A 27,927-nucleotide genomic window follows, 5' to 3' on the forward strand; every position below is an offset into this window, starting at 1 on the left:
AACATTGATACCGGCGTTAGAGGTGGAACTGTTCATAATGTAATGTAATGAATGAATGTTATTTGAATTAAATTTTGCCATGTTATTACATTGTAGCAAATATCCAGCCGTGCTGTAGTCTGTATCTTTAAGGGCTGAAATGCACCAATCATAGCAGGTCACAGCGCTTTCAGCCAATCAGAAGCCAGTAACGGTACTACGTTGACTCTTGTCGTTTTACAACAACACAGGAAGAACGTGCGCCGGCCGGCTGCTCATCTAAACAGGCTACCAGGTTTGTGGATGTGGCATGTGACCATTGATTTACGAAGAACTTTATAACTCCTTAAATAATGGGATAGAACTGTCAGCTTACTGACATTAATTTATTATACATTTGACGCCATGGTGTCGTTGCCATTCTGTGTCAGCTCGCTCCTGTCACATGTTAACATTGCAGCTTTGATATTATTCTTGATAGTGTATAATTTAGTTCAATTCTATCTCAAACGACGGGAGCTTTCAAATATTCCGCCGGGTCCGAAGCCGTGGCCAGTAGTGGGAAATTTCGGCGGCTTTCTTATCCCGTCTTTCATCCGGAGAAGATTTGGACAGCAGGCACATGAATCAGACAAAACCGCCGTGGATGTGATAACAGAACTAGCTAAGCTGTATGGTAATATCTACAGCCTGTTTGTAGGCAGCCAGCTGGTCGTTGTGCTAAATGGCTACGAAGTGATTAGGGATGCTTTCTCAAACCACCCTGAGGTGTTCTCAGACAGACCAGATATTCCTGCTATCTCTATCATGACTAAACGCAAAGGTAAGCTACTGTTTGCATTAAAGAACCTCTAATGACTAGTCAGACATGCAAAACACACTCAACTTCCACTTTTTATTACGGGAATCTAGCTAAAACGAATCCAGTGAAAACTTGTTTTTTAGATGTGGTGGTCCAACTTTATTGTCCTTTGCAGGCTGCAGTTTGTGGTGTTGTTCAATTTAATGTTTTTGATACAAAGATGTGTTTCTCATAGTAGTCTTGACATAGTAAATGAATTGGGTATATTTTTAGACAAATAACAGCAAGTTTAAAGGATGGGGCATTTTCTCAGGTGTATAGCAGTACGGCTGAATTACACTCTCTTTGTTCTACAGCTTTACCTAAGATACAGCCAACATTTACACTTGTAGCTGTAGCTTTAACTCATAAAAGGGCTCTATTTTTCATCCAAAATACTAAAGCGGTGCTATGAAGTAAACAAGTCATAAACAACCAGGAAGTACAATGTTTGATTTTTCAAATGTCCATGTGCCATACTTGGCAAAGGTCATATTTAGAGGTTTCAAGGACAGTTGCCTAAACTGACAAGTGTAACTGCGTTTTATGAGTATGGTACAGTCAATAGACATTAGGATAAAGCTGACCAGTTTGACCCTAAACTTAATGTTCTCTTTGTTGACCTGAGCTAATGCCATTTCTTGTTTATTCAAACCTTAGGAATTGTCTTCGCACCTTACGGGCCAGTTTGGAGGAAGCAGCGCAAGTTCTGCCACACCACACTCCGAAACTTTGGCCTGGGGAAGTTAAGCTTGGAGCCTTGCATCCTGCAGGGCCTGGATACCGTCAAAACAGAGCTACAGCGACTGAATGAAGAGTCTGGTGGCGCCGGTGTGGATATGGCCCCGCTAATCAGCCATTCCGTGTCGAACGTCATCTGCTCGCTGATCCTGGGTCAGCGCTTCCATCATGAAGACCGTGAGTTCCGCAGCATGCTGGACCTGATGGATCATGGGCTGGAGATATGCGTGAACAGCCCTGCAGTCCTCATCAACATCTTTCCTCTCTTGTACCATTTGCCTTTCGGGGTCTTCAAAGAGTTACGGCAGGTGGAACGAGACATCACAGGGTTTCTGAAGAGGTTTATTGCAAGGCATCGGGAAACATTGGATCGCAATAACCCCAGGGATCTTACAGACATGTACCTGATGGAGATGTTGGACCAGCAAGATGCTGGAAACAAGGACAGCAGCTTCACAGAGGATTATCTCTTTTACATAATAGGAGATCTATTCATCGCTGGCACCGACACCACTGCTAATTCAGTTTTGTGGGTTCTGCTGTACTTGGTCTTACACCCTGATATCCAAGGTAAACATAGCAGCAGTCCTTTCACTCCATCATTTGCAGACTGTTTACATGCCCTTGTGAAATCGGGCACAAAGTGACCTCCACAGGGACACCGCAGTGGAGCTGTGAGAACATCATCTGTATTTCCTGAAATGTCTTCAATCTGTCTGTCTGAATTTTATAAAGTTGTACTTCAGGTAGCAACCAAAATTAACCTCCGCACACTTTACTTTACTTAAAGTTATGATACAATTCTTTTAGAATGTCAATATATATAAATAATTCCACGATATTTCATTGAATCGCCATTATACAACATTATAGAGTTGCTGAATTTATAGTTGAAATACTGAAAGAAGAACTTTTATGTTGTTTTTATGTATCGAATGTTAAAATGGTTAGGTTTAGAAAAAAAAAAGGAATTGGAAATCCCCTGTGGGAACCATGGGTAGAAAGCTTCCTGGTTTTTGGACCTCAAAATGTCTGGCTCGATTATGCATCCGTCCAACTTCCTCAGCTGTTTCCCTACCCCACTGATTACACGTCAAAACATGCATTTTACGACCGCTTTCTTTGACTTTGGAGAAATCCTTCAGCTGTGTCCAAAAGTTACCCTTGATTTTTTGAATATTTGTTTTGATGAGGACTTCAATAAGTTTGCAGAAATGTTGTGCTTAATTTTTGCTTTGCTTCCCGTTTTGATTTCAGACAAAGTCCAGGCAGAGATCGATGAAGTGGTGGGCACAGACCGGGTCCCTTCTTTGACTGATAAGGGAAGCTTGCCTTTTACTGAAGCCACCATTATGGAGGTGCAGAGAATGACTGTAGTGGTTCCTCTGGGTATTCCTCACATGGCCTCAGAGACAACAGGTAAACTTAAACACCTATGTCATGTCCATTGTTAATGCTCTGTTAGTAAGATCTCTGAATGCCACGTAATAATTGTTTTTCTCGTGGCTAATAGAGATCCAAGGAGTTTCTTGTGGTTTATTTCTTATAATTTTACCGGCATCTATTTCGCTGTGGTGATGGCATTGTTCTGTGTTTTTCCCTTCTTTTTCAGAGTTCAGAGGCTTCACTATTCCCAAAGGAACCGTTGTTATTCCCAACCTGTGGTCTGTCCACAGAGACCCCACTGTGTGGGACGACCCAGACACTTTCAACCCAGCACGCTTCTTGGATGATGATGGAAATTTGCTCAGGAAAGAGTTCTTTATACCATTCGGGATCGGTAAGCCATTTTCTCACTAATATGGGCTATTTAACAGAAATATTGATCTATAAATGAAGCGATCTGAAATGATTTGTCTCCTGTATCCTTCAGGCCGCAGAGTGTGCATGGGCGAACAGCTGGCAAAGATGGAGCTGTTCCTGACAGTCACCAACTTACTGCAGGCCTTCAAGTTCAGACTCCCAGAGGGAGTGCCTCCTCCTCCCATGTGTGGACGATTCGGCCTGACGCTGGCACCCTGCTCATACACTGTGTGTGTGACGCCGCGTGGATGAAACAGTAAAAGACTTGGTTTGTAAAAGACCTTGTGCTCTCATACTGAGGAAATCTTTGTTTTTAAAGGTCTACTGGAGAGACAGTGTAATCTAAGGGAACATACGCTAATGCAGCTTTTGTAATTATGGTTGCATATTACATTTCATTATTAGTTAGGTTAATGGTTATTTAAGAAATCATTTAATCCAGAAAAATACCAATCAGAAATGAGCACAATCAAAAGTTGTGTCTTGCAGTAGGTGTTACATTTACAAAACCAGCACGTTTCTATATTAACTTAATAATGAAGTACTAATTATTGTCATTAATCATACTTCTGTCGATAAATTATATATTTGTATATTTATCATCCACTTACATACTAAGGTCAGTATTATATGCCATAAGGGATTTTGAGAGAAACATTGATATTTTTTTGTCACTTTAGCACACACATCTGTTTATATCATCTTGTCTATTATCAGAGCATTAAGGAAAAAATATTCTAGTTTTCTACACAAGAGTTAAGATATATATATCCTAACACACTAATGCAGAATTACTGACAACTTCTCACTTAAAACACTCTTAATATTAAATACCTCAATTTATCATGAGTAGTCTTTGTGTCGTTTTTACATGCAATACTCAATATTATTCTTCTTAATTGTTGACATTTTAGGATGGGATTTATTGCAGCATCAATCAATCAAATTTTATTTGTATAGCGCCAAATCATAACCAGAGTTATCTGGAGACACTTTACAGAAAGAGCAGCTCTAGACCGACTCTTTGTTATGTTATTTAAAGAGAGGCCCAACATGAATCCACCATGAGTAGCACTTAGCAATATTCGGCACATTGGCAGAAAAACTTCCTTTTAACAGGCAGAAACCTCGAGCAGAACCAGACTCATGTTGAACAGCCATCTGCCTCGACTGGATGGGCCGAAAATGGGATAGAAGGAGATGCAGGATAGAGACAGGCAAAGAGAGCAACATATGTTCTTGTTACAACAACAACATATGTCCTTGTTACAACAACAACAACAGACACATACTTATGGTTACAATGCCAATAATAGTGGTAGACTAGGGTGAAGATTAGCAAAATAAATAAATTAGCGAGAGAAGCAGAGTAATGATAAAGGCTGAGGTAATCGTAATTGTAACAGTTGAAGTCAACAGATCTACTATTAGCATTAGCAGCAACAATAATGATACTATGGGGAAGGCTGATGTTAGTAGTTGTTGCAGTCGAGCAGGTCCACAGCAGCAGGTGGTCTGCAGCATCGATCCCCAGGAACCTTCAAGACAAGGGAGCACAAGAACTCCCAGGAAGATATATGGTTAGTAATGTTAATGGGACCAGAAGATACAGAGTCAATGAGCTGCATTAATATGACAGAGAGAGAGTGGGAGAGAAACAGAGAGAGAGAGAGAGACAGAGAGGGAGAGAGAGAGAGAAGCTTGGTGTGTCAGATAGCCCCGGCAGTCTAAACCTATAGCAGCATAACTATGGGCTAGTCCAAGCCTGAGCCAGCCCTAACTATAAGCTTTATCAAAGAGGAAAGTTTTAAGTCTACTCTTAAAAGAAGAGAGGGTGTCTGCCTCCCGGACCTCGACTGGTAGATTGTTCCAGAGGAGGGGGGCCTGGTAATTGAAGGCTCTACCTCCAACACTACTCTTAGAGACTTTAGGTACCACAAGCAGGCCTGCATCCTGGGAGCGCAATGTTCTAGAGGGGTAATATGGCACTATGAGCTCTTTAAGATATGATGGTGCCTGACCATTAAGAGCTTTGTAAGTAAGAAGAAGGATTTTAAATTCTATTCTAGATTTTACAGGAAGCCAGTGCAGAGAGGCTAATACAGGAGAGATGTGATCTCTCTTCCTAGTTCTTGTCAGCACACGTGCTGCAGCATTTTGTACCAGCTGCAGAGTTTTTAGTGACTTATTAGGGCAGCCTGATAGTAACGAGTTACAATAATCCAACCTGGAAGTAACGAATGCATGGACTAGTTTTTCTGCATCGTTTTGAGACAGGATGTGTCTGATTTTTGCTATGTTGCGAAGATGAAAGAACGCTGTCCTTGATATTGTTTTATGTGGGAGATGAAGGACATATCCTGATCAAATAGAACTCCCAGATTCCTAACAGTAGTGCTGGATGCCAGGCTGATGCCATCTAGGGCAGCTATATCATTAGAGAAAGAATCTCTAAGGTGTTTGGGGCCGAGCACAATAACTTCAGTTTTGTCTGAATTAAGTAGCAGAAAGTTTCTAGTCATCCAGATCTTTATGTCCTTAAGGCATGCTTCTAGTTTAGATAGCTGATTGGTTTCGTCTGGCTTCATAGATAAGTATAATTGAGTATCATCTGCATAACAATGAAAATTAATGGAGTGTTTCCTCGTGATATTACCAAGAGGAAGCATATATAAGATAAAAAGAATCGGTCCGAGCACAGAACCTTGTGGAACTCCATGACTAACTTTGGTTTGCATAGAGGACACATCATGAACATTAACAAACTGAGATCGATCTGATAAATAAGATTTAAACCAACTTAATGCAGATCCTGTAATGCCAATTAAATGTTCTAGTCTCTGTAACAGGATGTGGTGGTCTATCGTGTCGAAAGCGGCACTAAGATCTAACAGGATGAGTACAGAGAGAAGTCCTCTGTCTGAAGCAGTAAGTAGATCATTTGAAACTCGCACAAGGGCTGTCTCAGTGCTATGGTGGACTCTAAATCCTGACTGAAAGTCCTCAAATAAACTGTTGTTATGAAGAAAGTCACATAATTGATTAGCGACTGCTTTCTCAAGGATCTTTGAGATAAAAGGAAGGTTAGATATAGGTCTATAGTTAGCTAAGGTGCCTGAATCAAGGGTAGGCTTTTTTTAAGAAGTGGTTTAATTACAGCTAGTTTAAAAGACTGGGGTACATAGCCAGTCGATAAAGACATATTGATCATATCTAGTAAAGAAGTGCTAATTGAGGGAAAGACTTACTTACGCAGCTTGGTTGGAATCGGGTCTAAAAGACAGGTTGATGGTTTAAACGAAGATATCAGAGAATTTAGCTCAGGAAGGTCAATTGGAGAGAAACTGGTTTTTGAGCAGTTTCCAAAGATACATCTGCACCAGTTAACGGCAGGAGGTTACAAATTTTGTCTCTAATCTTTAGGATTTTGTCATTAAAGAAGCTCATAAAAATCGTCACTGCTGAGGGTTATAAGGTACATAAATGTCATGCTAAGACTATCATTATCAACATCTACATGAATATTGAAGTCCCCTACAATAATTATTTTATCTGAACTCAGGACTAAATCTGATAAAAACTCTGAGAATTCAGTTAGAAAATCAGAGTATGCGCCAGGAAGGCGGAATACTATCACAAATAAAACAGGCTGTAAAGTTTTCCAAGCTGGGTGTGAAAAACTCAGAACAAGGCTTTCAAAAGAGGAGAAACTAAGTTTTGGTCGAGGGTTGATTAGAAGACTAGAACTGAAGATAGCTGCCACTCCACCACCTCGACCAGTGCCTCGAGGAATATGAGTATTAAGATGACTGGGAGGAGTGGATTCATTTAAGCTGACATATTCTTCCTGACACAGCCAAGTCTCAGTTAAAGAGAGTAAATCAATATGCTAATCTGATATCAGATCGTTCACTAATAGAGCTTTAGATGACAGGGATCTGATATTAAACAGACCACATTTAATTCTCATATTTTTTGGCATAACTTCGGTTGTTGTTTTAATTTTTATAAAAAAAATTTGATTTACTCCTTTTTTATTTAAGTTTGTATTAGCTGTAATAAAAGGCCTGGGTTGGGGGGCAGACACAGTCTCTATAACATTAACATTGTGGCTGGGAACTGCTCACAGGGAAGCTCAGAGGAGTGTGTAGGACTATAGCTCTGCCTCCTGGTCTCAACTCTGGTTTGTCAGGTTTTTTACGACTAACAAACTTATTACAAGACAAAAGAGCTGCACCATCCAAAGTGGGATGAATGCCGTCTCTTCCGATCAGACCAGGCTTTCCTCAGAATATCTGCCGGTTATCTATGAAGCCCACATCGTTTGCACTGTGAAGACTTTTTGTGTTATAATGCTTCTGTCAGAATTACCATTATGTTTAGAGTATAAAGCCAGTGTGAAATTCATGCACTGCTCTAGAGCCATCTAAATGATTATTGTATTTATTAATCTGTAAGCAGTGGTAGAATGAAACTTTAATTACAAATACTTCATTACTTACAACTTTGAGGTTATTTAAAATAACCTAACATACATTCTTTGCTCCTTACATGCCCTACACTACTTTTTAGAGGCAAATATTCTACTTTTTGCTCCATTAACATTAAGTTGACAGCTATAGTTAGAGAATAAATATATAAAGGAATGTAAATAAGAATATTTTTCAAGTAGTGGGCTTATTACAATTTTAAATATTTCTACATAACTGTATTATTAACATTCTATTTATACATACTTCATATAGAGTATCCTTTTTTTAATATCTAATGTCTTTAACTGTATATAAACCTTACTATATCTCAATACTAAACATTGAGAGGGGCTTTTCTGGTGCATGAGTACTTTTACTGCAGGTATTAGTCTATGCTGATAATGGCAACAATTTTCTTTATATTTTTAGCCAAATGTATTATATTAAGTGAGAGACTGAAAATGGAAATGATTAACTTAATCATACGTAACGTAAACGTAATCTGTAAGTACATATTCACTACCATAAAATATTGAGTAACGTCTGTGTCTATGTGTGGTAAAGGTCACTTAAGTATACCGCCCGGTCACGTGATCGTCGACCTTCCTCCCACTTTCTTGTCCTGCGGCTGTTCTTGTTTTGTACTCCTGTATGAAACAGGTCCACACACGATGGCTTTCTTCACTCACCAATTCTGCAGAGGTTTCTCGTCTTCGGCTGTCAGGAAGGTCGTTGTCAAACATGTAACAATCATCGGAGGTGGGCAGATGGGGGCAGGAATTGCACAGGTAGGCGAAGTAGTGCTGTTTAGCCGTGTAACTAGCTGTTAGCTGTATTATAGCTAGCTACTCTAGCTTACATGATATGAATTAGAGCATGCGCTTTAGAACAGTCGCAGGCCTGGAGCACTTCCGTTGTGAGGGCTGTATTTGCAGCGTTTTTCTTTTGCATGTGTTTTCTGGTTTTGTGTGTTTTTGACTTTGCATCGTTTCTGTATTTGCAGCGCGTTTGATGTTAATGTATTTGTTTAGGCTTTTTGCAACAGGTTTTTTCATTTGCAGCGCGTTTCCGTCGTTGAATTTGTTTTGGACTTTTGCTTGTGTTTTTGAATTTACATCGTTTCTGAACTTGCAGCTCGTTTCTTCTAATCGAAATCGTTTTGGCTGTTCGGCCACCGTACAAATCACAGCCGTGCATTAACATGAAGCATTTCAAGAATTATATGATTGTTGTGAATTTGAACACGTTATCTCTAGAAAAACCTGCTGTTTGCGAACCCCATGCATGTTACGGTTCTATTCGTCATTGTAATAATGGCCACAAGGTGTCACCCTCCATATTTGTTATTCAGTAAACTGCTATTTGAGATTTTGAGCAGTGTTTCAATGATTTGCTAAATAGTAAGTGTATACAGTATAGGAAGTATGCTATTAGGATTTAAAAAACAACAACAAAGCACTTTTTTTTAATCCCTATTCTTATAATACATCTATGTGATTGTTATTCACTTCTTTTCGTGCAATGCTTGGTGGGACAATTGTGTACATCACCTCAAAACACAAAGCTTTGGCTTCTAGTTACATTTGCTGTATTATGTCTAGGGATGCACGATATAATCGACCATTAATAATATCGGTATATTATGGCATGAAAATGAAATATCAGCATCGGCTTTAATTATGCCTAAATGCTCATTGATTCCCTAAAAAAGCTTGATGTAATGCTATATATAATATCCAATATTGTGCATCCCTAATTATGTCCTTTCTTAGACCTCCTGCCAATAAGACAGTTACAACAGTCAAGAAACGTCTTTAAATAAAACATCTAACCTCCACCTGAACATCTCTGACATTGACGACTGTGTTTCCAGTTATATTGAACTGATTTCTTCCTGAAAGGTTGCTGCATCTACTGGCCACTCGGTGACGCTGGTGGACACAAATGAGGCCACCCTTAAAAAGTCTGTCAAAGGAATAGAAGGGAGCCTCAAAAGAGTAGTGAAGAAGAAGTTCGCAGATAAGCCAGAGGTGAGACAAAGCAGATTATTAGACAAAATTAAAAAAGAGATTAAAATGCCTGCAATTAATGGAAAATACTGCATTCTCTTTGTTTCAGGCAGGCGAAGAGTTCATCCAGAAAGTTCTGCAGAATGTGTCGACCTCCGCAGATGCTGCAGCTGCAGCTCAGAGCTCGGATCTCGTGTTGGAGGCCATTGTGGAAAATCTAAAAATCAAGCAGGATCTCTTTGGTTGGCTTGACAAGGCAGCACCAGCGTAAGCACGGCCCTGTTCCTGTTTAATGTGTAAGCTGTAGGTATTAGATTACACTGTGTGCAGCAACAGTGTAGAGAGAGTTTCACAGCAAGTAGAAGCTGCAGCTGAACTCTTTGTCTGTGTGTGCCGGTATCTAATGCATGTGTCTACTTCAGTTATCAGTATTTAAAAAGACTGACTGAGCTTGTGTTGGTTTACGAATCCATTTTCAAGTTGTGGTTTGAGGACACACGCTACATTTAGTGTGCTTACTATCTGTTTTCCTGCTCTTTATTTTTTAGACACACCATCTTTGCCAGCAACACTTCCTCCCTGCCCATCTCAGACATCGCCAGCTCCACCAGCAGACTCGACAGATTTGGTGGCCTTCACTTCTTCAACCCAGTCCCTATGATGAAGCTGGTAGAGGTAGGGCCCTAAATAAAATACAGATACATATGGTTAATTACCAAGTAGTAAGAAACAGGGAAAGCTTATTTACAGCCCCCTAATTGCTCAAGACTTTGAATTCTGTATTAAACAACAAGCCCCGTTAAGCATGAAGCTGGTCTTAATTGGAGCCTGTTACGATTTGGGGGTGCAATTTCACATTCTTTCTTATATTAGCCGTTGTGTAATAACAATACCTGTTACATGCACTTAAGTATGTAGGTGATTTATTTATTTATCTCGTCTGACCACCTGTGTAATGCTAGCAATTACTGAAATATCTATCTTTAACAGGTCATTGCAACCCCAACAACAAGCCAGGAAACTTTTGATTCCCTCCTGAACTTCAGCAAAGCGCTGGGAAAAACACCAGTGTCCTGCAAGGTAAGACTTCCTGTCTGACGTTATTATAAATGCGGTCACTTTAAAATATGTTTAACAGTCATTTCAGCTGCATCCATCATGTTGTTTATTCAGGATACACCAGGATTCATCGTAAACCGCCTTCTTGTTCCGTACTTATTGGAGGCCATCCGGTTGCATGAGAGAGGTATGTATTCCTGCATGGTTGCATCAGTTCAAAGTAACATTGACGTAGTTTATGTATTGGGATCATTCATTTTCTATAATTTTGCATCCCTTAATATAAATTTGTGTGTGTGATTCATTTCTGCAGCTTTTAATTGTTTCTTTTTTCTTCCTCAGGTCACGGATCCAAAGAGGACATCGATATTGCCATGAAACTCGGTGCAGGTTATCCCATGGGACCCTTTGAGCTCGCTGACTATGTAGGACTAGACACCGTTAAGTTCATCATTGATGGTGAGTAAAGCTGTGTGGAAAATATCATTGTTGATATGACTTTAGACAAAAAGTGGGACAGCCTGTGATAACATGCAGTAAGGACAGAGAAAAATGTTAAATGTTAAACTCTGTTCTCTTTTGTTTTTGCAGGTTGGTGTGCAATGGAGCCAAACAACCCACTCTTTGCCCAGAGTGAATATCTAAACAAGTTGGTCGCTGAGGGAAAATGGGGCAAAAAGACGGGAGAAGGATTCTACAAGCACAAGTGATTTAGTTTTACTGTGTTGGTTTGTTTTGTTGGAATAGATCGCACTGGGAAACTAAACACTATTTTATAAAATAAGCTACCGAACAGGGCCTCAAAGAAAGGAAGTGGAAAAAGTGCCTGTGCCTTCTCAATTCAAGATCGACTTTTGTCTGTCAGTCCATTTTGTTGTGGACGTCCACTGAATCACATCTCAGTGTTTGTATGTAAACTAATCTGATTAAATAGAGATTTATAAATACTTGGTGTCTGTCTCTCGTCATAGGAGTAAAGGTGTTTACACATAGCATACCTCTGCTAATGTCATCAGTTGTTGAATGAAGGTTGGGGTTACTTACATATGACCTGAGGGGTCTCACTCAGTTTACTTTGATTGTATCACAGAAGTCAACTGCTAGGTGTTGCTTACTGAAACACATCCTCCTTGAGCTTTATCAGATGAGTTCACTGTATTTCATTCTTCATAAACCCACTGGTACGTTGTTTTTATCCATACTAGCTATCAGTCTTCTCTTACCTGCTGCTCCCCTTCTGCAATAACCTGAAACCATCGGCAGGAAGTCTGCATGTGCATTATGAACAGAACAACCCACATATACTAAATGTATGCCTTACTAACATGCTTCCAATATTATATCCAATATAACAAGGGATGACCCACTGTCTTCCCATCCATCCGTTATCTACTGCTTATCCTGTTCAGGGTTGTAGGGTGCTGGAGCCTATCCCAGCTGTGATTGGGTGACAGGCGGGGGAACACCCTGGACTGATGGCTGGTCAATCACAGGGCTGACACTTATAGAGAAACAACCTTTAACACCCACCCCTAGGGGCAATTTAGAGTCACCAATGAACCTAACGAGCATGTCATTGGACTTTGGGAGGAAGTCACGCATGCAAACTCCACACAGAAAGGCCTCCTACGTCCAGACTGGGATTCAAACAAGGAACCTTCTAGCTGTGAGGCGACAGCGCTAACCATTGCACCACCGTACAGTCCACTGTCTACCCTCTGTCCAAAAATGTATTCCAGACTAACTTAAAAAAGTATTAACCTATCGTTCAAAGTTTGCCCCCAGACAAATTTTAATTACTTTGAAATACATCGTTTTGAGTAGGTTATGTTATATTGCTCCAAAGGGTTCAGTTACCTTGTCATGAAGTTCTTAAAATGAACACTTCTCCTTCTCCCACTGTCAATATGCAAATACTTTTCTTTTCTTGAAAGTCCTGAAGACTTTTTTTATTTCAAGCTTGTGGGAATTATACTCATCTTAAGGTAAGACAACTTTTCTCTTGAAGCAGATTGTGAAAGCAAAAACACAGTTAGGGAAATCTTTATCGTGCTTAATGTACTTTGTCCTATAGCTAACAAACATTCACTTTAAAATGCCACCTCTCGCTGCGTTTTAGAGACAAAGGTAACATTAAGATTGTTTAATTTTTGGGCTTTATAAATACAACTGAAACCTTCATTTCTACCCACTTGGCTCCCTTCATTGAAAATGTCCTGATAACCCATTGTGAACAGAAGGTGGCGCTGTTTTACTTGAAATCAGCACATTCCAGCGGCACACGTGAGATTAGACTATAAATAGAACTTCCCTTTGATCTCGGCTCTTTAATCAAAAATGCTGTTTACTTCAAAAATTCAATTGTTACCTTACGAGTTTTTTTTTATTAAACCTAAAGACTATTTACCTGACAGTTTTTATAAACCCAGAGACAGGGTAGAGATTAATCTCAACCTTGAAATCAGTTTTTAACCACTTTGAAAGGATTTTATACTCGTATGATTCAGGCTCTGTTTTCATTAGCACAATAATACCGTTCAAATGTAGCCCCAAGCATTTTGTGAGTTTGGAGTTTTTAATTGTCAGTTTTTTAAAGCTTTTTGAAGTTCCCCACAAAGACTAAAAACACGATGTATCCAGTGGGGTTTTACCTTCTTCACACCACCACTGTGTAGTTTATGCATACTTACATCCAATGCCGAATGATGACACAGACCTAAATCTGTGCTCCTTCCATAACACACGTGATCAAATGAGCCAATGGTGCCTTTTTATTTTTCTTACAAAAAAAACAAAAACAAAAACATGTTGAAACAGTTCAAATATGACCACTTGGGAAGCAAAATGCTAAACCAAGATGACAGTGACCCGAAATATGATAATTAAAAAAAAAGGAATTCATCAAGTAATACTAAAAGAGAGCATTAAAATCAAAATGTTACAGAGATGCTTGCATGGAATAAACAACATGGCTAAAGACCACACTATTAGCTACCAGAGAGAAAAGACAAAAAGGTCCATTGCAATAAAAGAAAGACTGCCAAGTGCTGGGGTAAATATATATATCTGCTTCATTTGTCTTGTTTTAGAACAATAAAATATAGGCCTCTGAGCTATCACTCTCGCCTTTGTCCTAATGTTGCCTGCAAAAATACCAAGAAAATTGACATATCCTGACAGTTTTAAAAAGTACACATACTGAGCATTATTTTACATCTGAGCAAGACTCGAGGTCACTATTTGTTACAAATAGTTATCAAAAGAAGCCTTAAGTTTCAATTTTCTGCAAGACGCTTCAACAAGAAAAATGGCTTTCCTGTGTCCAAAGCTTATTTTCATATATAACCACTATATAAAAAAACAATATTTAAAATAAAAAAAAATCACTAAAATATACACCGAGAAATCGAAACAAGGGTTCAAGATACAAAAAAGCATTCAAAATAAAAGTCTAAAATGAAATGCAAATTAAATCGTTGATCCTTTTTTGCACCAACTGGTCAGCGACGAACTAAAAATGGCGTCTTGAGGACGTTTTTAGACAAGATGAGATCCCTCCGTCTTCCTTTAGTGCAGTCTAAAAAGAGGTGTTTGGTCGGTCGGGCGAAACCCCAAATGGTCTCAAAAATCCAGGAAGAGAGAGAAGAGTAGGGGAAGGTGTCGAGGGAGCGAATGTCGGCCTAATGAACTATACAAACGAACCGAGGTGACAAATAAATTACAGTAAACTTAGACAGAGGTGTTTGGGCGGTGCAGTTTGTGCGCACGTTAAAATTGCTGCTGTTTTCAGTGCAGTGCCTTGGATTGCAGTAAAGCTGATTGTGAAAGGATAAAATTCTGCTGTTCTGTGGATTCTGGGTGAGGGGACGTGGTGAGTGAGGGTGCTCCTACTAATCATGATTGTCTTCAGTTCAGTGTCTTTACAGCAGGCGCCTTCAGGAAGGAGGGGTCAAACAGTGAAGTGTTTTTGGTGGTGGTGGTGGTGGTGGCATGTGACTGTGTTGAAGGTAAGGGTAAGGTGGGGTTGGGGTTAGGGGGGGTCCTCTGAGATCTGGAGGCTTTAGTTTGGAGATTTAAGGGTCTTCATGGAATCTTAACAGGCCTCCATCTCTAGCAGAGGGCCCGTAGCTGCTGCCTTCGCTTTGCATGTGGAGAAGTTGCTACGTTTTCCTCCTGAAGGGGAGAAAGAAAAAAAAGAACAAAAGAAAAGATCAATCAACAGCGCTAACTATGAAGTAACTGCATCTGTATACAAGGGGAAAAAAGCTGCTTATTCTCATCAGTGAGGAGGGGGGAAAAATTAGAAACACATCAGTAACCCCACACCAAAACACTGGTCACATTCACGTCACGCAAACCAAAACCAGACGCATCAGGATGACTCACAATGACTCTGAAGTGTCTCACCATGCAAGCATGCCTCCTCATTCAGGGAGGGATAAATAACCCTGTCATTACATCCACATTATCAATCTGGTTTCTTCTTCTCCGTAGCGTTACAGCTGATTGAATGAGAGCCATCGTGGCAGTGTTGAGCTACATCTCTGAACTACAGAGGGGTTATAGGTCAGCGACAGGATGTGGGCCGGTCTAGCTTTGATCTAGTCTAACATGGGGGTTGCTGTGACCCAGCTGGCAGCTCTCCGCTCTCTCTCTCTCTGCCCTCCCCTGACTGACTGACTCACTCCTCCTCCTCCTCCTCCTCCTCCTCCTCTCACTCTCTCAAGGCGAGCACCCGATTGTGAAGCTTCTGGTTGACATTTAGGCTGCCGCCGCAGGTGGGCAATGGGAAAACAAGACGAGGAAATGCTCGCCGCACAGGAGGACCATCGCAGTGACCTAGTTGGTTACAGCTAGCGCGGGTTCATTGAGCTACGTTGGCGATTATATGAACCAAAGCGGCTCAGGTGCAGCTCGACGCCGCGGTGTAAAAATGCTACCTGACTGCTCCATCCACTTCACAGGACTCTCATGACAGGAAAATTGTTTGTCAAGCTGCAAAAAAAGAAAGCATTCCCTTCCCTCCCGTGATCCGGGCTCGAGCTAACATAACAGAGTTAGCCTCAGTTATTGACAAGCCGAGGAGTAATTTTAGACCCGAGCAGCATCAAATAGAATCTGTGATCAAAGTAGAGAGGCAGAGACAGAGGTGGATGGATGCCTCCTGCGACTAAAAAAGATGGATGTTTTGTGAAGACGAGAAAAAGGGAAAAGAAACGGTATTAGTTTGCTTTTCCCTTGTGGCAAAGCCAAGAGTGTGTTTTTGTAGGAGAGGAGTCAGCTGAGCCCTGCTGCTCGCTGCATCTTAACACTCCAAAGTCTTAACACGCACAGAAACACACACACACACACACACACACACACACCACCCTGCAGAGTGCTTTACCACATGTGGATAAAAGGGAACGGGACTGAGGCCACCTTTCCCCGAGGAGAGCTGACCCTGAGCAGCGACTGAAAGGAGAGAGAGCCCCTGTCGCTTTTATTTACCTCCGCCGCCCTCGCTCTTTTCATCCCAGGATCTCAAAGTGGGCCCGCACGCCCGGCTCTGCACCCTGTTTCCTGGGGAGCATTTTTCCTTCCCCCACCACAGACATGAAACGCTCCGGCCTTCCTGCCCGGGGAAGAGGCCTGAGGGGCTGCGGGCGAGAAGTGTGTGCGTGTGTGCGTGCAAGTTGTGGTGGTAGCAGCAGGGGGGGTGTGTGCTTGCGTGGTGGTTGGTTGTAGGAGGGGAGGGGGGGCACCAGGCCAGCTCTTCACAAGGTCCAGCCGACACAAACACGGGGATTCAGGAGCAACTTGACCCCTCCTCTCCTCTCACCTCCCTCCACCTCCTCCTCCTCCACATTAGTGCTCAGGAATGCCGGCTGGACTTTTTTTGCAGGAAATGAAACGCTCCTCTGTTCAGAGGGCTCGCAAAGGTTTAGTCTCCCCTCCTTCTTCTCTCTCCCCCAATTCCTTTCCCTCTACGGGATGGAGGGGAGGGAGTCGGGGCAAGCTCTTGCCCAGCTTTTGAAGTGTGGGAGGTTAAGATAACTGGCACAGCCTCGCGTCTCAATCGCCGCTTTCACCTCCCAGGCCAAATCAAAGCGCCCGCAGCTGGGGCCCGCCTGCCTTATAGCCCCCTAACCTCCAAACACACCAACTCAGCCACACACCCACCTCCTCGGCTCCCTCTCTCCCCACACACAGCTCTGGGGTTTCTTTTGGTGCCATTAAAAAGGAAAACACCGCCGACAAATTACTCTAAAAATAAGCCAAGTGGAGAGAGGTGTCTCCAGCTCAGGCTGAGGAGCAGACTTTACCATGGCAGAGAGGAGAGATTTGGAGGAGAAGGAAAGAGTGAAGGGACGAGAGAGATGGAGAGCAGCGCACGTAAGGAAAGATGTGTCCAGTTTATCCAGTTCATTACAGCCTGGGATTTATTCTGATAGTTATAGAATCATCTTTATCAGTTATAACAAATTTGGTTACCACGGTTATCAGGATGTGTGGTGACATCATTATGAAGACGTCCGACAGGGCAAGTGTGCAGTAAGATGATTAAACAGGTTCTCATATCTGGGCCAGATTATTTGGAGATACGTTTATACAGTAGCTTTAAAGTGGACATATTTTAGCTCTGCATTCAATGTTCCATTATTCTAATATGTTTCTGAATCACGTCCTTTTAGAAATTGTACACATATTTTAATGTATTTTTCGGAGCCTCTCCTTCCTCCTGAAACGAACAAGCCGTTTTGCCATTCAAAGGTTAGACCATAGCCATGATTGGCTGACAGTATTTGTAATGACCGTGGCCCCTCCCCCACGCTGGGAAGCGGCCGAACTGCACCGTCACTCCAAAGTTGTAGAAAACATGGCTGCTCTAGGATCAGTTATTCAGCTATACATGTACGAGCCAGAATCACCAGGAGGTATCGGAATGGTACGTTGAAATCTTGACTTGACTACAAGCGCGTGCAAGAAGGCAGCCTGAGGTGAGTGACGGTGAATGACGATTGGTCGATTTCAGCGAAAGCAAGGTTCTACGTAGAAACCTGCGGCTGTTCTGAAAATGTGAAACCCATGCTAAATATGAGACTATCCAATTATACAATATGGCCCCTTTAAGAAGGAAGTTGATTGTAGACTGTGATGGATGTTTTCAGTTGAGGTCACAGTTTCACCATTCACCTTCATTTCCTCCTGCACATATTTCTTGGCCAAATTGACTTCTTTCCAAGTGATCCATGTATCACAACTTAGCAATTCACCTAGTAGGTACAATCTTACTGTGATTACCGACAAGAATGAGGACCAACATTGGTTGTAAGAAATGTCAAGTCAAAGTCAGGGAACAAAAATATTCTCACTCAACTTTTACCAAACATTAGTTCAAATAAAAGAGTTGTATTCACTGTCCATCAATCCGTCAAATATTTTTGTCATTGTTTTATGGTGCGCTGGTTTAGCTCAGTTGGTAGGGCAGGCGCCCCGTGTGTCCTCGTCGCACTGATCGCAGGCTCGACTCCTGGTCTGCCGTTCATTTGGTGCATGTCATCCCCCACTCTCTCCTCTCCATACTTCAAACATGCCAAAAAAAGGCACAATTTCCTAAAGCCGAAGAGTGTTTGATTTTACCCACCTTCGAAAACAAAAGGTGTTTAATTAACTTTTAAAAAAACATTGAATGTTTGGCATTAATGAAGCCAAAGAAGCATCACTTATAAATGTTCGGACAGAAGCAGAACCGACGTCTCTTTCAGTACCCTTATTTCTTGATGGTGAAAAATGACACCGCTTTGCCTTTACGCTTCAAACACAAAGTGCCAGCCCTTTGTTACATCACCCACTGATGTCAGTTCAGACTAACATGCTTGCGAGCTGTAGAGAGTAATAGTCCACACATTTAAATTAACGTCTGGTGCGGTGGTGTGTCTTGGCAGTGACCTTGGCCCGGATCACACAGCTGGCTTTGGTGACACCTTTTCAAAGGAGCCGCCTCTCTGTGCATTTGCAGCAGTGCCGCTCTTAAAGACACGGGGGGAAAATAAAACAGCAGGCCAATAAAAAAGCAGCACCTGGAAGACAAAGCAATGTTTGAAACTAAATGCTCTGCTCTGTCAGCACTTTCTTCGGCTCTGAGACATTCAACATAAAAGAAATCGCCCCTTTATAAAACAGCTTTGAAATTTTTAACCTCCAATCTAAAAGGCGGGCTCACGGGAGGTTGTAGCTTTTCCAGAGGGGCTATCAGGAGCTAACAAGTCAGGCAGGAGGGGCTGGAACTGAAAACGAGGGAAGAAGTGTCTGCGTTAAATATTGGAGAGAAGGGAAGGGTGGGGTCTGATTGTGGTCAAAAGGGGAAAGGGGAGGGGGAGTCACCAAAACCCAAAAACCTCAGGCATGTGTGGGTGAGACTGGTGGGGGGAGTACAGGAGGGTGTGGGAGGAGGGAGAGAGGTAGTGGGAGGCGTTGCCCACATCTAAGGCGGCATCGCTGGGGGCCCGGGCAGCTGAAGTCTGGCCGTGTGCCCCCGCACAGCACAGTCTGAGCCGCTGCGGGCCGGGGGGTGTCGGGGAGGAGGGGGAAGAAGGGAGGGGGTTGCTGCCGATTCAAAGAGCCGGCACAATGACTGCTCCCTCTGCTGTGGTCTCGCTTCAAAGGCCTCCACCGCCACTCATATTCTCCGCCAGGACGGGAGAGGAGAGGAAGAGGAAGAGCGAGGAAAGAGGGGAAGAAAATGAGTGAAAGAGGGAGAAAACGATGGAGCGGAGGGTGAGGTTTTCCCTCGTTAAATAGCCAGACTGACTAGGCACTCCTTCCTTCAGCCCAACTGTCCTCTTCCTGTCCGTGCCCCCCCCCCCCGACGTTACCTGGGGAGCTTTCATTCATTCACAGATGAGATCATAAGATCTCACGAGAGGAGCGTTTTATAGGGTGTCTTCCAAAATAAGAGCCGCAGCGCCCCGAGGAGCCACAAGGAGCGAGAGAGAGAGAGAGAGAGGAAGCGGAGAAGACATCACAAAAAGCCAAGAGACTGGACCCTCATACTGTTACTGCAGCTGGCTAAACCACCACACAATAGGCCTGTGACTCAATCAAAACAGATTTCAGGCCCCAGTCTAAACAATGGCAGCAATATAGCTGCATTTGCTCCCATGTAAACAAAGGGCTTTGAGAGGGTTGTGCCCCCGTCCTTAATGGGTTCTTCTCTCTTAAAAGTGTCAAAACATGTTTGCCAGAAGATTTGTACTTATAAGCTGAAACCACATACTTCAATTACATCTAGTTTGACATACTGCCACCCCAAGGAAGTCCACATACTGAGTGCTGAGAGGGTCGTTTTTTCCTCACAGAGCAGGCTTTGTGGAGGTCAAGGGAGTGAGAAAAAGGGAGGACTGTTAGGGGCGAACATTTCCGATTCTACTTCCTAACCCACAGAAACATTAGCCGGGGCGTCGCTCTGATTTAAGCCCAAATCTCCCTCCTCCACCTCCCACTCATAACGATTTTTCTTCCTTTTTTTTTGTGCAAAAAGAAGTACAGCTTTAAAAACATCCTCTCATCTTCTGTGCGCTTGCTGAGAGCGAGACCCAGAGTCTTTTTTTTTTTTTGCGATTCGGATTCCTTCCCCAATTATCCCAGGTCACTAATAAGGCGGGGTGTGGAGGCACTGGGCTGTGCCGCGGTGGCCTAGAGGCTCGGTGCCAAATTGAAACGACTCGGGAAATAGAGGCAGGCGCTGAATCTTGCCTAATTGCAGCTAGAGTGTGTGGCTGTGCATGTGTGTGTGAGGGAAATGTGCAGAGAGGGTCTGAGAGGGAGAAGATGAGAGGCAACAAATAAAAAAAGAAAGCGAAATGGGATCGAAATGAGGGATGGAGACTGAGGGATGAGTGGCAGTTTGAGTGAGATTGGGTAAAGTCAAGAACTCGAGAGAATGAGGGATTTTCTTCTGGCCCTTCCCTTACCCTCCCTTTCTCCCCTAACACGCTCGCACCCTCCGCTCTCATCAAAGTCTTCTGACAGCTGACTTCTGGCTGCACACATCAGAGGGAGCAGAGCCGGGGCAGAAGAGAGAGAGAGAGAGAGAGAGAGAAAGAGTAGCCACCAAAGCTGCTGCTTCAACAACACTTTCTTTCATGTTTCTGGACCCGTGCGTGACGTTAAGACTGACCTTCAAAACAAGAGTTTATTAATTGTTAAGCATGAATTAAAAAAATATCCTACATTTTGTGCAAATCCATTTTGCTTCGCTCAATAAAAGATCACATTCATAAGAGCCTGAGGAAGAAGACTCCAACTCCATGTCCAAATTTTAAAAGACCACCTTTGTTAAGACTGTCTCCCCCCTGTGAAAAAAATGTGCAGTGGCTGAAACGGCAAAAAAAAAAGGCTCGAGGGCATGTATGCGTCTAGGCCAGATAACCATCTGAAAGTCTGTGAATCAGCGAGCTTACTCAGACGAAAAGGCTATCAGAGCGAGAGGAAGCAAGACAGAGAGAATAATATCAAAGAAGGGAGGGGAAGGTGGAGTAAAAGTGCACATTTCCAGTCAGCGTGAGGAGAAAAAAAAAAAGGGGGGCCGGGGAAAGAAGAGACGGAAACCCTAATTTCACATTGTCAGAGTAATGACTTCTCCGAGTGCTGTTATGCTGCGGTGAGAGCCAGCTGTGTGGCGGGCCCAGTGTTTGACATGCTAAAGATAACAAAGAGAGGCAACGTCGAGCCATAAAACACAACTCCGCAACTCAACTCCTGGTTTGCCTCACAGGCAGAAAAACTCAGCAGAAGCCATAAAATATGTTAATATGAACATGTATTAAGTCAATTTTCCCCTCATAAAATCGACCCAGCCTGATGTATTCCACTTTGTATCGCTGAATATTCCTGATTAGGACGGTTCGACGTGTAGAAATGTTACCTAATGGAGCTAAATGTGTCAATACCATCAAACGTAAAGGTGTTCAAATTGTGTCTTAAGATTTTAACTCATTACCAAACTTCCTCTCAGATGTTTGGTTCAGACGAGGCACAGACGGGGTAGAGGGTAGCGCAGATGAAAAGAAATAGACAAACGAGTTCATTTAAAGATGTTTTTTGGCGTCTACACCAAGCTAACCTCAATCCAGCTCTTTGGGATCTGCATAAATTGAGGGCTCGGGGAGTTGTGGCAGTATCCTTGGTATTATGCATATTAGTTTAAGGCTGTCACTGAGAATCAGCAAGGGTGTCCATCCCGCTGCGGCTAGGCGCTGCTAATTATTGGATCAGAGATAAAATGCTTTTTAGCGCTCGCTCCCTCTGAGCTTTGAAAACCGGCTGTGGCGAGAGAGAGAAAAAAAATAAAGAAAAGAAAAGCAGCCCAATTTTGGTTTCAGAGAGAGCCACTGGGTCAGGAATCGATCAAGTGGAAAACCTTTGTCTGGTTTGGGGTGATTTTTCGACGTAAGACCAGATTTGTCACATCTGCCCGGCTTTTTCTGCTGCCGAAAGGGAGCGGAACAACCGGATCCTGCCAGACTCCCGGGAAGGGAGAGGAAGAGGAGAGAGAGAGGGATCCAGAGAGGGTACGAAAAGAGGGAAGATAGAGTTGGCTTTGCCACATATTGGGAGCGTTAATCCTGCTTTTGACAGCAAAAAAGGACAGGTGACGGTTTGACATGTCATCTGAATCAATATATCTCAACATATCATTCACATGTAAAAAAAAAAAACGACTGCAGAGTGCTTTTGTTATGGAGGCATTATAGGCACCCTGAAACCCCAGAAAGCATGAAATCTTATTAAGGTATAGCATCTCATTAAGTTCCTGCCAAACAAGCTGCTGCTGAATCCTGCTCGGCTCCACGGAGATGCAGCGAGAGACAACACATGCGGTCCATATGGAGCGCGGCTGACATCCGAGACTCCGCCAGCAGTTAAAAAAAAAATATCCAGAGCTTGTAAAAGTGTTTTCAGATGTATTATTTAGTTCATGTTAAAGCACGTTAAGTGAACGAGCCGTCTGATTTATTTTTATACTTTTTATTCCGACTTTTTTTAACACACGATGGAAGGAAAAAAAGTTAATAAACTACTGAGTCTTTCATCCAACCGGTGCTCTACACAAAAACACTCAATGACGACTTCAGCAAACACACACAGAAAATCCAATGCCCATTGTGCCGAGGCCATCGAGCAAACTCCACACACAAAGCACAATCCCTCTTCGGGCCTTAACACCACCGACACAATGACTATGGCGAGGGTTAGGGTGGACCTTTTTAGGATTAGTCTGTGAGTACACACTCTCCAGTCAGTGTTGAGCAGTTTAAAAAGCCTTGACATGTATAGAGCTGATCAGACAGGGAGGCAGATAGAGGGGTTTGTCTTACCATTGTCTCAGATGTACGCCGTTTTCATTCTCTGGCCTGTACCTGCAGAAAATTGCATCTTTTTTAAAAATTTTGGACGCATCTTGCCGGCATAGATCTTCAGCGTACAGACCAAAAGAATCATAAAAATACTGACATTTTACTTAAGATGTAATTCTCAATGGATTACAGAGAAGGAGGCTCATAAGCGCAGCTAAACAAGGTCAGCAGAAAGACATACTGTAGTGCAGCAGGCAAACAAATAGTGCAAAGCCCAGCATCGGTAAGTAGTCGTATAGAATGGACAGACTAATCCCAAAGTAGGTGTAATATGGGAAGAAAGGACAAATGGATGGAGGGATGTGTACAAAGGAAGAGTATGAGTAAAGAAGGACTATGCTGCCTGCACAGAATCAAGCCAGTCTACTGAAGCCAGAGTGAGTGTGAGTTAAAGCTTTACAGAGTGTGCGCAAGTAAACATGTGTCAGTGTACTGTAAAGTCTATAGAGGAGAGGGTCATGCTTACCAGGGGCTGTTTCCTGCATCTTCTCCCTCTTCCGCTTCTTCTTCTTTCCCTAAAAAATATACAGAGGAACACATAAAGTGTGGCTCCAGCACTCACGCTCACTAGACCACTCTGGTATCCTGCTGCTGACTGCCATGTTCACTCATCCCCTGCTGGGCATCCAACCAGCACCCCTCGGTCTCCGGACTCCATCGCAAACGGCCGCGCTGAGAGGGACGGACCGGGCAAGAGTCTGAGCTGATGTTGAGTGTTCTCTACCTGCTTTCAGCTGCTTCTTTTCTGTCGTTTTTAGGCCTGCTTCGAGTGGGGGACCATGCTAACGGTATAGAGGTAGCTTGATGTGACCTGCCTGCGTCACATTTCCGCTGCCTTTGAAGTCCCTCTAATGACAAATATTAACATGAAGTGCAATTAAAAATGCTCACTGTAATTAGGCTAGTCTAGCTGGATGACTGTGAAGAGCACCACTCTCTTTCCAGCGAGGTGGTGGGAGTGTGTAAGGATTTATAGCTTATGCTAAATCCCCAGGGGGGAGACTATAGGTATAGATAGCAGCGCAGAGTCGTCCTAGTCAAATATGAGCAGCACTTTGGTTTCCTGCTGCAAAGTCTGCTAATCCACTTATTCATGAGCTAATCTGCCTTCTACTGCTGCGGCAGACAGGGAAGAAGAGAGCCTAAGTGAGAGTGGGTGAGAGAAAGGATGGGAGAGGGGGGGGCACACAGCAAAAACTATGAATGCTACATCCTCGCAATGCCAGTGTGTTGACTATTTTGGGTGTTTCCAGGCATGATGTGCGGCAGCTGAGGAGTTTGTTTGTGGGAGGAGTCAGAGAATAGCACCCGCATACAAAATTCACTTTTGCGTTGAACATATCGGCTCCCTTTATCTTCATATGCCAAGCAGGAAGCACTTCCTCTTCTTTTTACTTTCCTACCCGTCAGATACGTTTGTACAAAAAAGCTGGAAATTAAATGGAAACTGGGCTAACTGTCACTAGCTGATGCTGCGCATCTTTAACTGAGAGCTAAAAGAGTGTCTCCCCCTCTCAGCGAGGCACGTTGGCAGCGGAGCAGCGGAGGCAGAAGGAGGAGGGATGCTGTCGGTGTCCGAGGGGAGGCAGATAAACACCACAAAGCACTTTGGTGGTGGAGTGAACGTGAGTGCCGGAGCCACACTTTTAATAAAAGGCTGGTGCTCTCTCTCTCTCACAAATTCATACACACCCCATACACAAGGGACAGAACTTCCAGCGAACATACAAACACATATGCACACACGCAGCAAAAAACATCTTAAATCCAGCTGCACCTCCCACATTTACAAAGAAAATGGGCAGCGAGAGGAGCGGAGGTCGCCGCTGCTTACGCTGCTCGCAGGATACGGCGTCCTCAACTCAGTCTAACAGGTGCTTTTTACATCCATGCTGATATGGAACATCAAAGACTAGCAGGACCATCAGCAGGCAGTTTTCACTCACTGTGGCAATAATAATGTCCGTGATACTACGATCCATTATAGTGTGGATGGTAATGTGATGTATGAATTACACATAAGGCTCAAACAATGGGTCTGCAAATGGACCCCATTAGCATGGAGCCGACTAGTGTGAATTAATGTGTGTGAGCGTGTGTCACTATTGTGTACCATTTAAAAGTCATTCAACGCTGGCACAAACAAACAACATCCGATCGACACACACACGCACGCACGCGCACCTCTTCCAATCTGTTCTGTTGATACTTACATAGTTGTCTCGAGCGGACCAGCCTGGGTAGAGCTGCATGTGGAGCTGCCGTTCCTTGCGGGCTAACTCATAATACTTAGCTTGCTCTTCCCGAGATAAAGCATGCCACTGTTTCAGTACAAAGGGAGATTAAGGGGAAAAAATAGCATACAGTCAATTACTGGCATGCACTTGCATGTTCCCTGCATAGAGAAGTGTGCTAATGTTTTGGTAAAAAAAATAAAAAATCTTCTTTTCAACTTCCAAACGTTTGGTGTAAAGAAAAAACAGGGGATAAAAGCAGAGACAAAGCAGAAGGGGGGACACATGATGAAGAGATTAACATGCACAAGAGTCAGAGAGAGAGAGAGGGAAGGGGGGGGCGAGAGGGAGAAAAACTTTGATTTCATATCAAAACACTGGTTCCAATTTAGCAGCGCTTTTTATTCAAACTATGTCAGCGAGCAATTACCCTACACAGGCCACAAACTCGGCTTTGCTGTGGCTGGCTGCCTCGACCGCTGGGCCTATTCGTTAAGGCTTTTAACATGGCTCTGTGGTTCCACTCTTTTCCCAATCCTCAAAAGGAACAAATTTTGTCATTTCCAACCGTGCCATTATCCAGGCATATTTTATTAAAGCCAATTTGATTAAATGTCAGTTAGATAGGCAGGCTGGATCCGTGCTGCTGAGAGGGGAGTAATTGGCTGGGGCAATCATTATAGAAATAATCACAGCTAGTTCATAAAAGACTGTATGTTAATACAGGGAGGAATCTTTGTACTTTTTAAGCTAATTGGGCTGGGGGAAGGCAGTCCGTGCAGCCGCTTCACAGCCACGGCTTGAACTGTGATCTCTTAGTGATTCAACTAAATCAACAAAGATAAACGAGAATGAGGCCGGTGCGACCTACCCTCCGTCCCAGGATCTGATTGATGGCAGCGCTCTCCTTCAGCGTGCACTCGGCGACCACATTGGCACGCATCTCTTTCATGTAGAGCATGAAGGCGTTTAGCGGCTTCTTGATGTGCGGTCTTTTGGGCTCCTGCTCTTTTCTCTGTTCGTGCTGGGGTTTCCTGTAAAGAATTTAAAAAAAAAAAAATGTATGGAGGTAAATAAGGAGAAATTGAAAGAAGATTGCGGTGCCACAACGGCGACAAAAACAGCAAAGGTCTGGTTCTCTCTCAGCCAATGGGGAGGCAGCGTGAGAGGGGTTACCACGCCATGGGCCCCTGCCTCTTTAATCATGTGCAGTTGCATAGTTGCAGCCCTTCATGCGGAGAGATTACTTCACCAGTAATGGCAACCAAACCTTCTCGTCCACATCAGCAATCGTTTAAAACTAAAACTCGCTCTGCTCTCACTCCTGACTCACTTTCTAATAACCTTTCTGATGCTCGTACAGTCTTGGAGCTGGGATGGCCATGAATAATGGAAATATCAGTGATAACCACTTCAGGGCGCTCACAGCACTTCCCACTGCGCGCACGGGGGATGTGAACCGAGTTCATCCCAGCACTAATCTAGGACCTGTATCTGTTGCTGGCTAAGTGTGTTGTGATCCCTGAGGCCGAATGAAGCAGAGGCCTGTTATCAGCGGAGCACGGGCCCTCGCTGCTTATCTGCTCACATCAGGGGAATGAGAACAAGGCTCTGACAGAGAGTTTGTTCAGCGATGGCCCGCCGTGGTGCACAAATACCTGGAAGTGTGTCGTCTCAGAACACGGCTGATAGAGGGGAGTGAGGGTGTGAGAGTGTTTCATGATGGTAGTTTGTGTTTGCTGGACTCACATGTGCATGATGTCCGTTTCATGCAGTGGCTCGTGTTTGACCTGTGGGTTGACGATGGCCGGGTGGGGGATCCCTGTGGCGTGAGGACCTGGGGGGCCGGGCACCATGTGGTGTGAGAACCTGCAAAAACAGAGTTTGGTGAATAATACACCTTTGCCACCAAAATTAGCGTGGGTTTTTCCAGACCCGGGACAGCCCGCTAATAAATGCTGATTGTTTCTTTTCCCATTGCCAGTGGAGTATATTCCTTTTCTGCTGCTCACCGATTGACGTCACAAACGCGCGGTGGTTAGATCTTTATTGTGTCTATTACTCATTCAGTCTGTTTATCAAACTCGGTGCTACAAATTTGGAACGATGTTCGAGCGCTGCTCGGACTGAGACGGGCGGAATTTGTAGCTGAGATGATGAGGAGTTGCTGAAGTTACCAACAGAGCATAGCATCGCACCGGAAAGGGGATGGGATCAGTGTGTCAACCCGGGTTTTGTGTTGCCGATCGGAGAGTCATTTGACCCGGGTCTGAATGCCGATTGTAGCCTTTCCCATTAAGCGAAAAAGCCGGGGCGTTAGCAGGTTTTTTGACCAGTGGGAAAGCTGCTTAAAAGAGGACAAAGACGGAAAGTAGCATGGAAACTGTG

The 27,927-nt window shown here is 43.4% G+C and overlaps 3 protein-coding genes across 10 annotated transcripts in view; 2 read left to right on the top strand and 1 right to left on the bottom strand.

The window, feature by feature from the left end:
* The first annotated feature begins 384 nt into the window (after positions 1 to 384).
* Positions 385 to 3,616, top strand: cyp2u1 (cytochrome P450, family 2, subfamily U, polypeptide 1). The gene is made up of 5 exons (XM_069666433.1): positions 385 to 802; positions 1,481 to 2,131; positions 2,819 to 2,980; positions 3,174 to 3,341; positions 3,435 to 3,616. Exons 1-5 carry the CDS (start codon positions 385 to 387, stop codon positions 3,614 to 3,616), a joined length of 1,581 nt encoding a protein of 526 aa, XP_069522534.1.
* A 4,847-nt stretch (positions 3,617 to 8,463) lies between these two features.
* On the top strand, positions 8,464 to 11,856 carry hadh (hydroxyacyl-CoA dehydrogenase). The gene is made up of 8 exons (XM_069665978.1): positions 8,464 to 8,624; positions 9,738 to 9,866; positions 9,955 to 10,112; positions 10,394 to 10,520; positions 10,836 to 10,925; positions 11,019 to 11,091; positions 11,247 to 11,363; positions 11,496 to 11,856. Exons 1-8 carry the CDS (start codon positions 8,508 to 8,510, stop codon positions 11,612 to 11,614), a joined length of 930 nt encoding a protein of 309 aa, XP_069522079.1. The 5' UTR covers positions 8,464 to 8,507; the 3' UTR covers positions 11,615 to 11,856.
* Positions 11,857 to 13,657: 1,801 nt separating this feature from the next.
* Positions 13,658 to 27,927, bottom strand: part of lef1 (lymphoid enhancer-binding factor 1) — a 42,312-nt gene continuing 28,042 nt past the window's right edge. For 2 of the 8 annotated variants that reach the window (XM_069665898.1, XM_069665895.1), the window contains exons 6-11: positions 27,289 to 27,408; positions 26,411 to 26,573; positions 25,519 to 25,626; positions 23,772 to 23,820; positions 23,267 to 23,308; positions 14,989 to 15,077 (exon numbers count right to left, since the gene is read on the bottom strand). In XM_069665898.1, coding sequence (XP_069521999.1) covers positions 23,274 to 23,308; positions 23,772 to 23,820; positions 25,519 to 25,626; positions 26,411 to 26,573; positions 27,289 to 27,408 — 475 coding nt within the window. In that variant the 3' untranslated portion in view covers positions 14,989 to 15,077; positions 23,267 to 23,273. Of the gene's footprint in view, positions 15,078 to 23,266; positions 23,309 to 23,771; positions 23,821 to 25,518; positions 25,627 to 26,410; positions 26,574 to 27,288; positions 27,409 to 27,927 lie in introns of all 8 variants that reach the window. The other 6 variants (XM_069665894.1, XM_069665891.1, XM_069665897.1 and 3 more) reach the window with 5 other exon arrangements.

The sequence above is a fragment of the Semicossyphus pulcher genome, unplaced genomic scaffold (assembly GCF_022749685.1).
Source record: "Semicossyphus pulcher isolate SPU_LCO1_2020_fin unplaced genomic scaffold, fSemPul1.0.p SCAF_17, whole genome shotgun sequence".
NCBI classification, from domain to species: domain Eukaryota; kingdom Metazoa; phylum Chordata; class Actinopteri; order Labriformes; family Labridae; genus Semicossyphus; species Semicossyphus pulcher.

Excerpts from the sequence above, each read along its gene's own strand:
- cyp2u1 (XM_069666433.1), top strand. The coding sequence starts at position 385 with ATGGTGTCGTTGCCATTCTGTGTCAGCTCGCTCCTGTCACATGTTAAC. Across the intron at positions 2,132-2,818 it reads CTTACACCCTGATATCCAAG|ACAAAGTCCAGGCAGAGATC; the intron begins GTAAACATAGCA and ends TTTTGATTTCAG. Across the intron at positions 3,342-3,434 it reads CTTTATACCATTCGGGATCG|GCCGCAGAGTGTGCATGGGC; the intron begins GTAAGCCATTTT and ends TGTATCCTTCAG.
- hadh (XM_069665978.1), top strand. The coding sequence starts at position 8,508 with ATGGCTTTCTTCACTCACCAATTCTGCAGAGGTTTCTCGTCTTCGGCT. Across the intron at positions 9,867-9,954 it reads AGTTCGCAGATAAGCCAGAG|GCAGGCGAAGAGTTCATCCA; the intron begins GTGAGACAAAGC and ends TCTTTGTTTCAG. Across the intron at positions 11,364-11,495 it reads CGTTAAGTTCATCATTGATG|GTTGGTGTGCAATGGAGCCA; the intron begins GTGAGTAAAGCT and ends TTGTTTTTGCAG.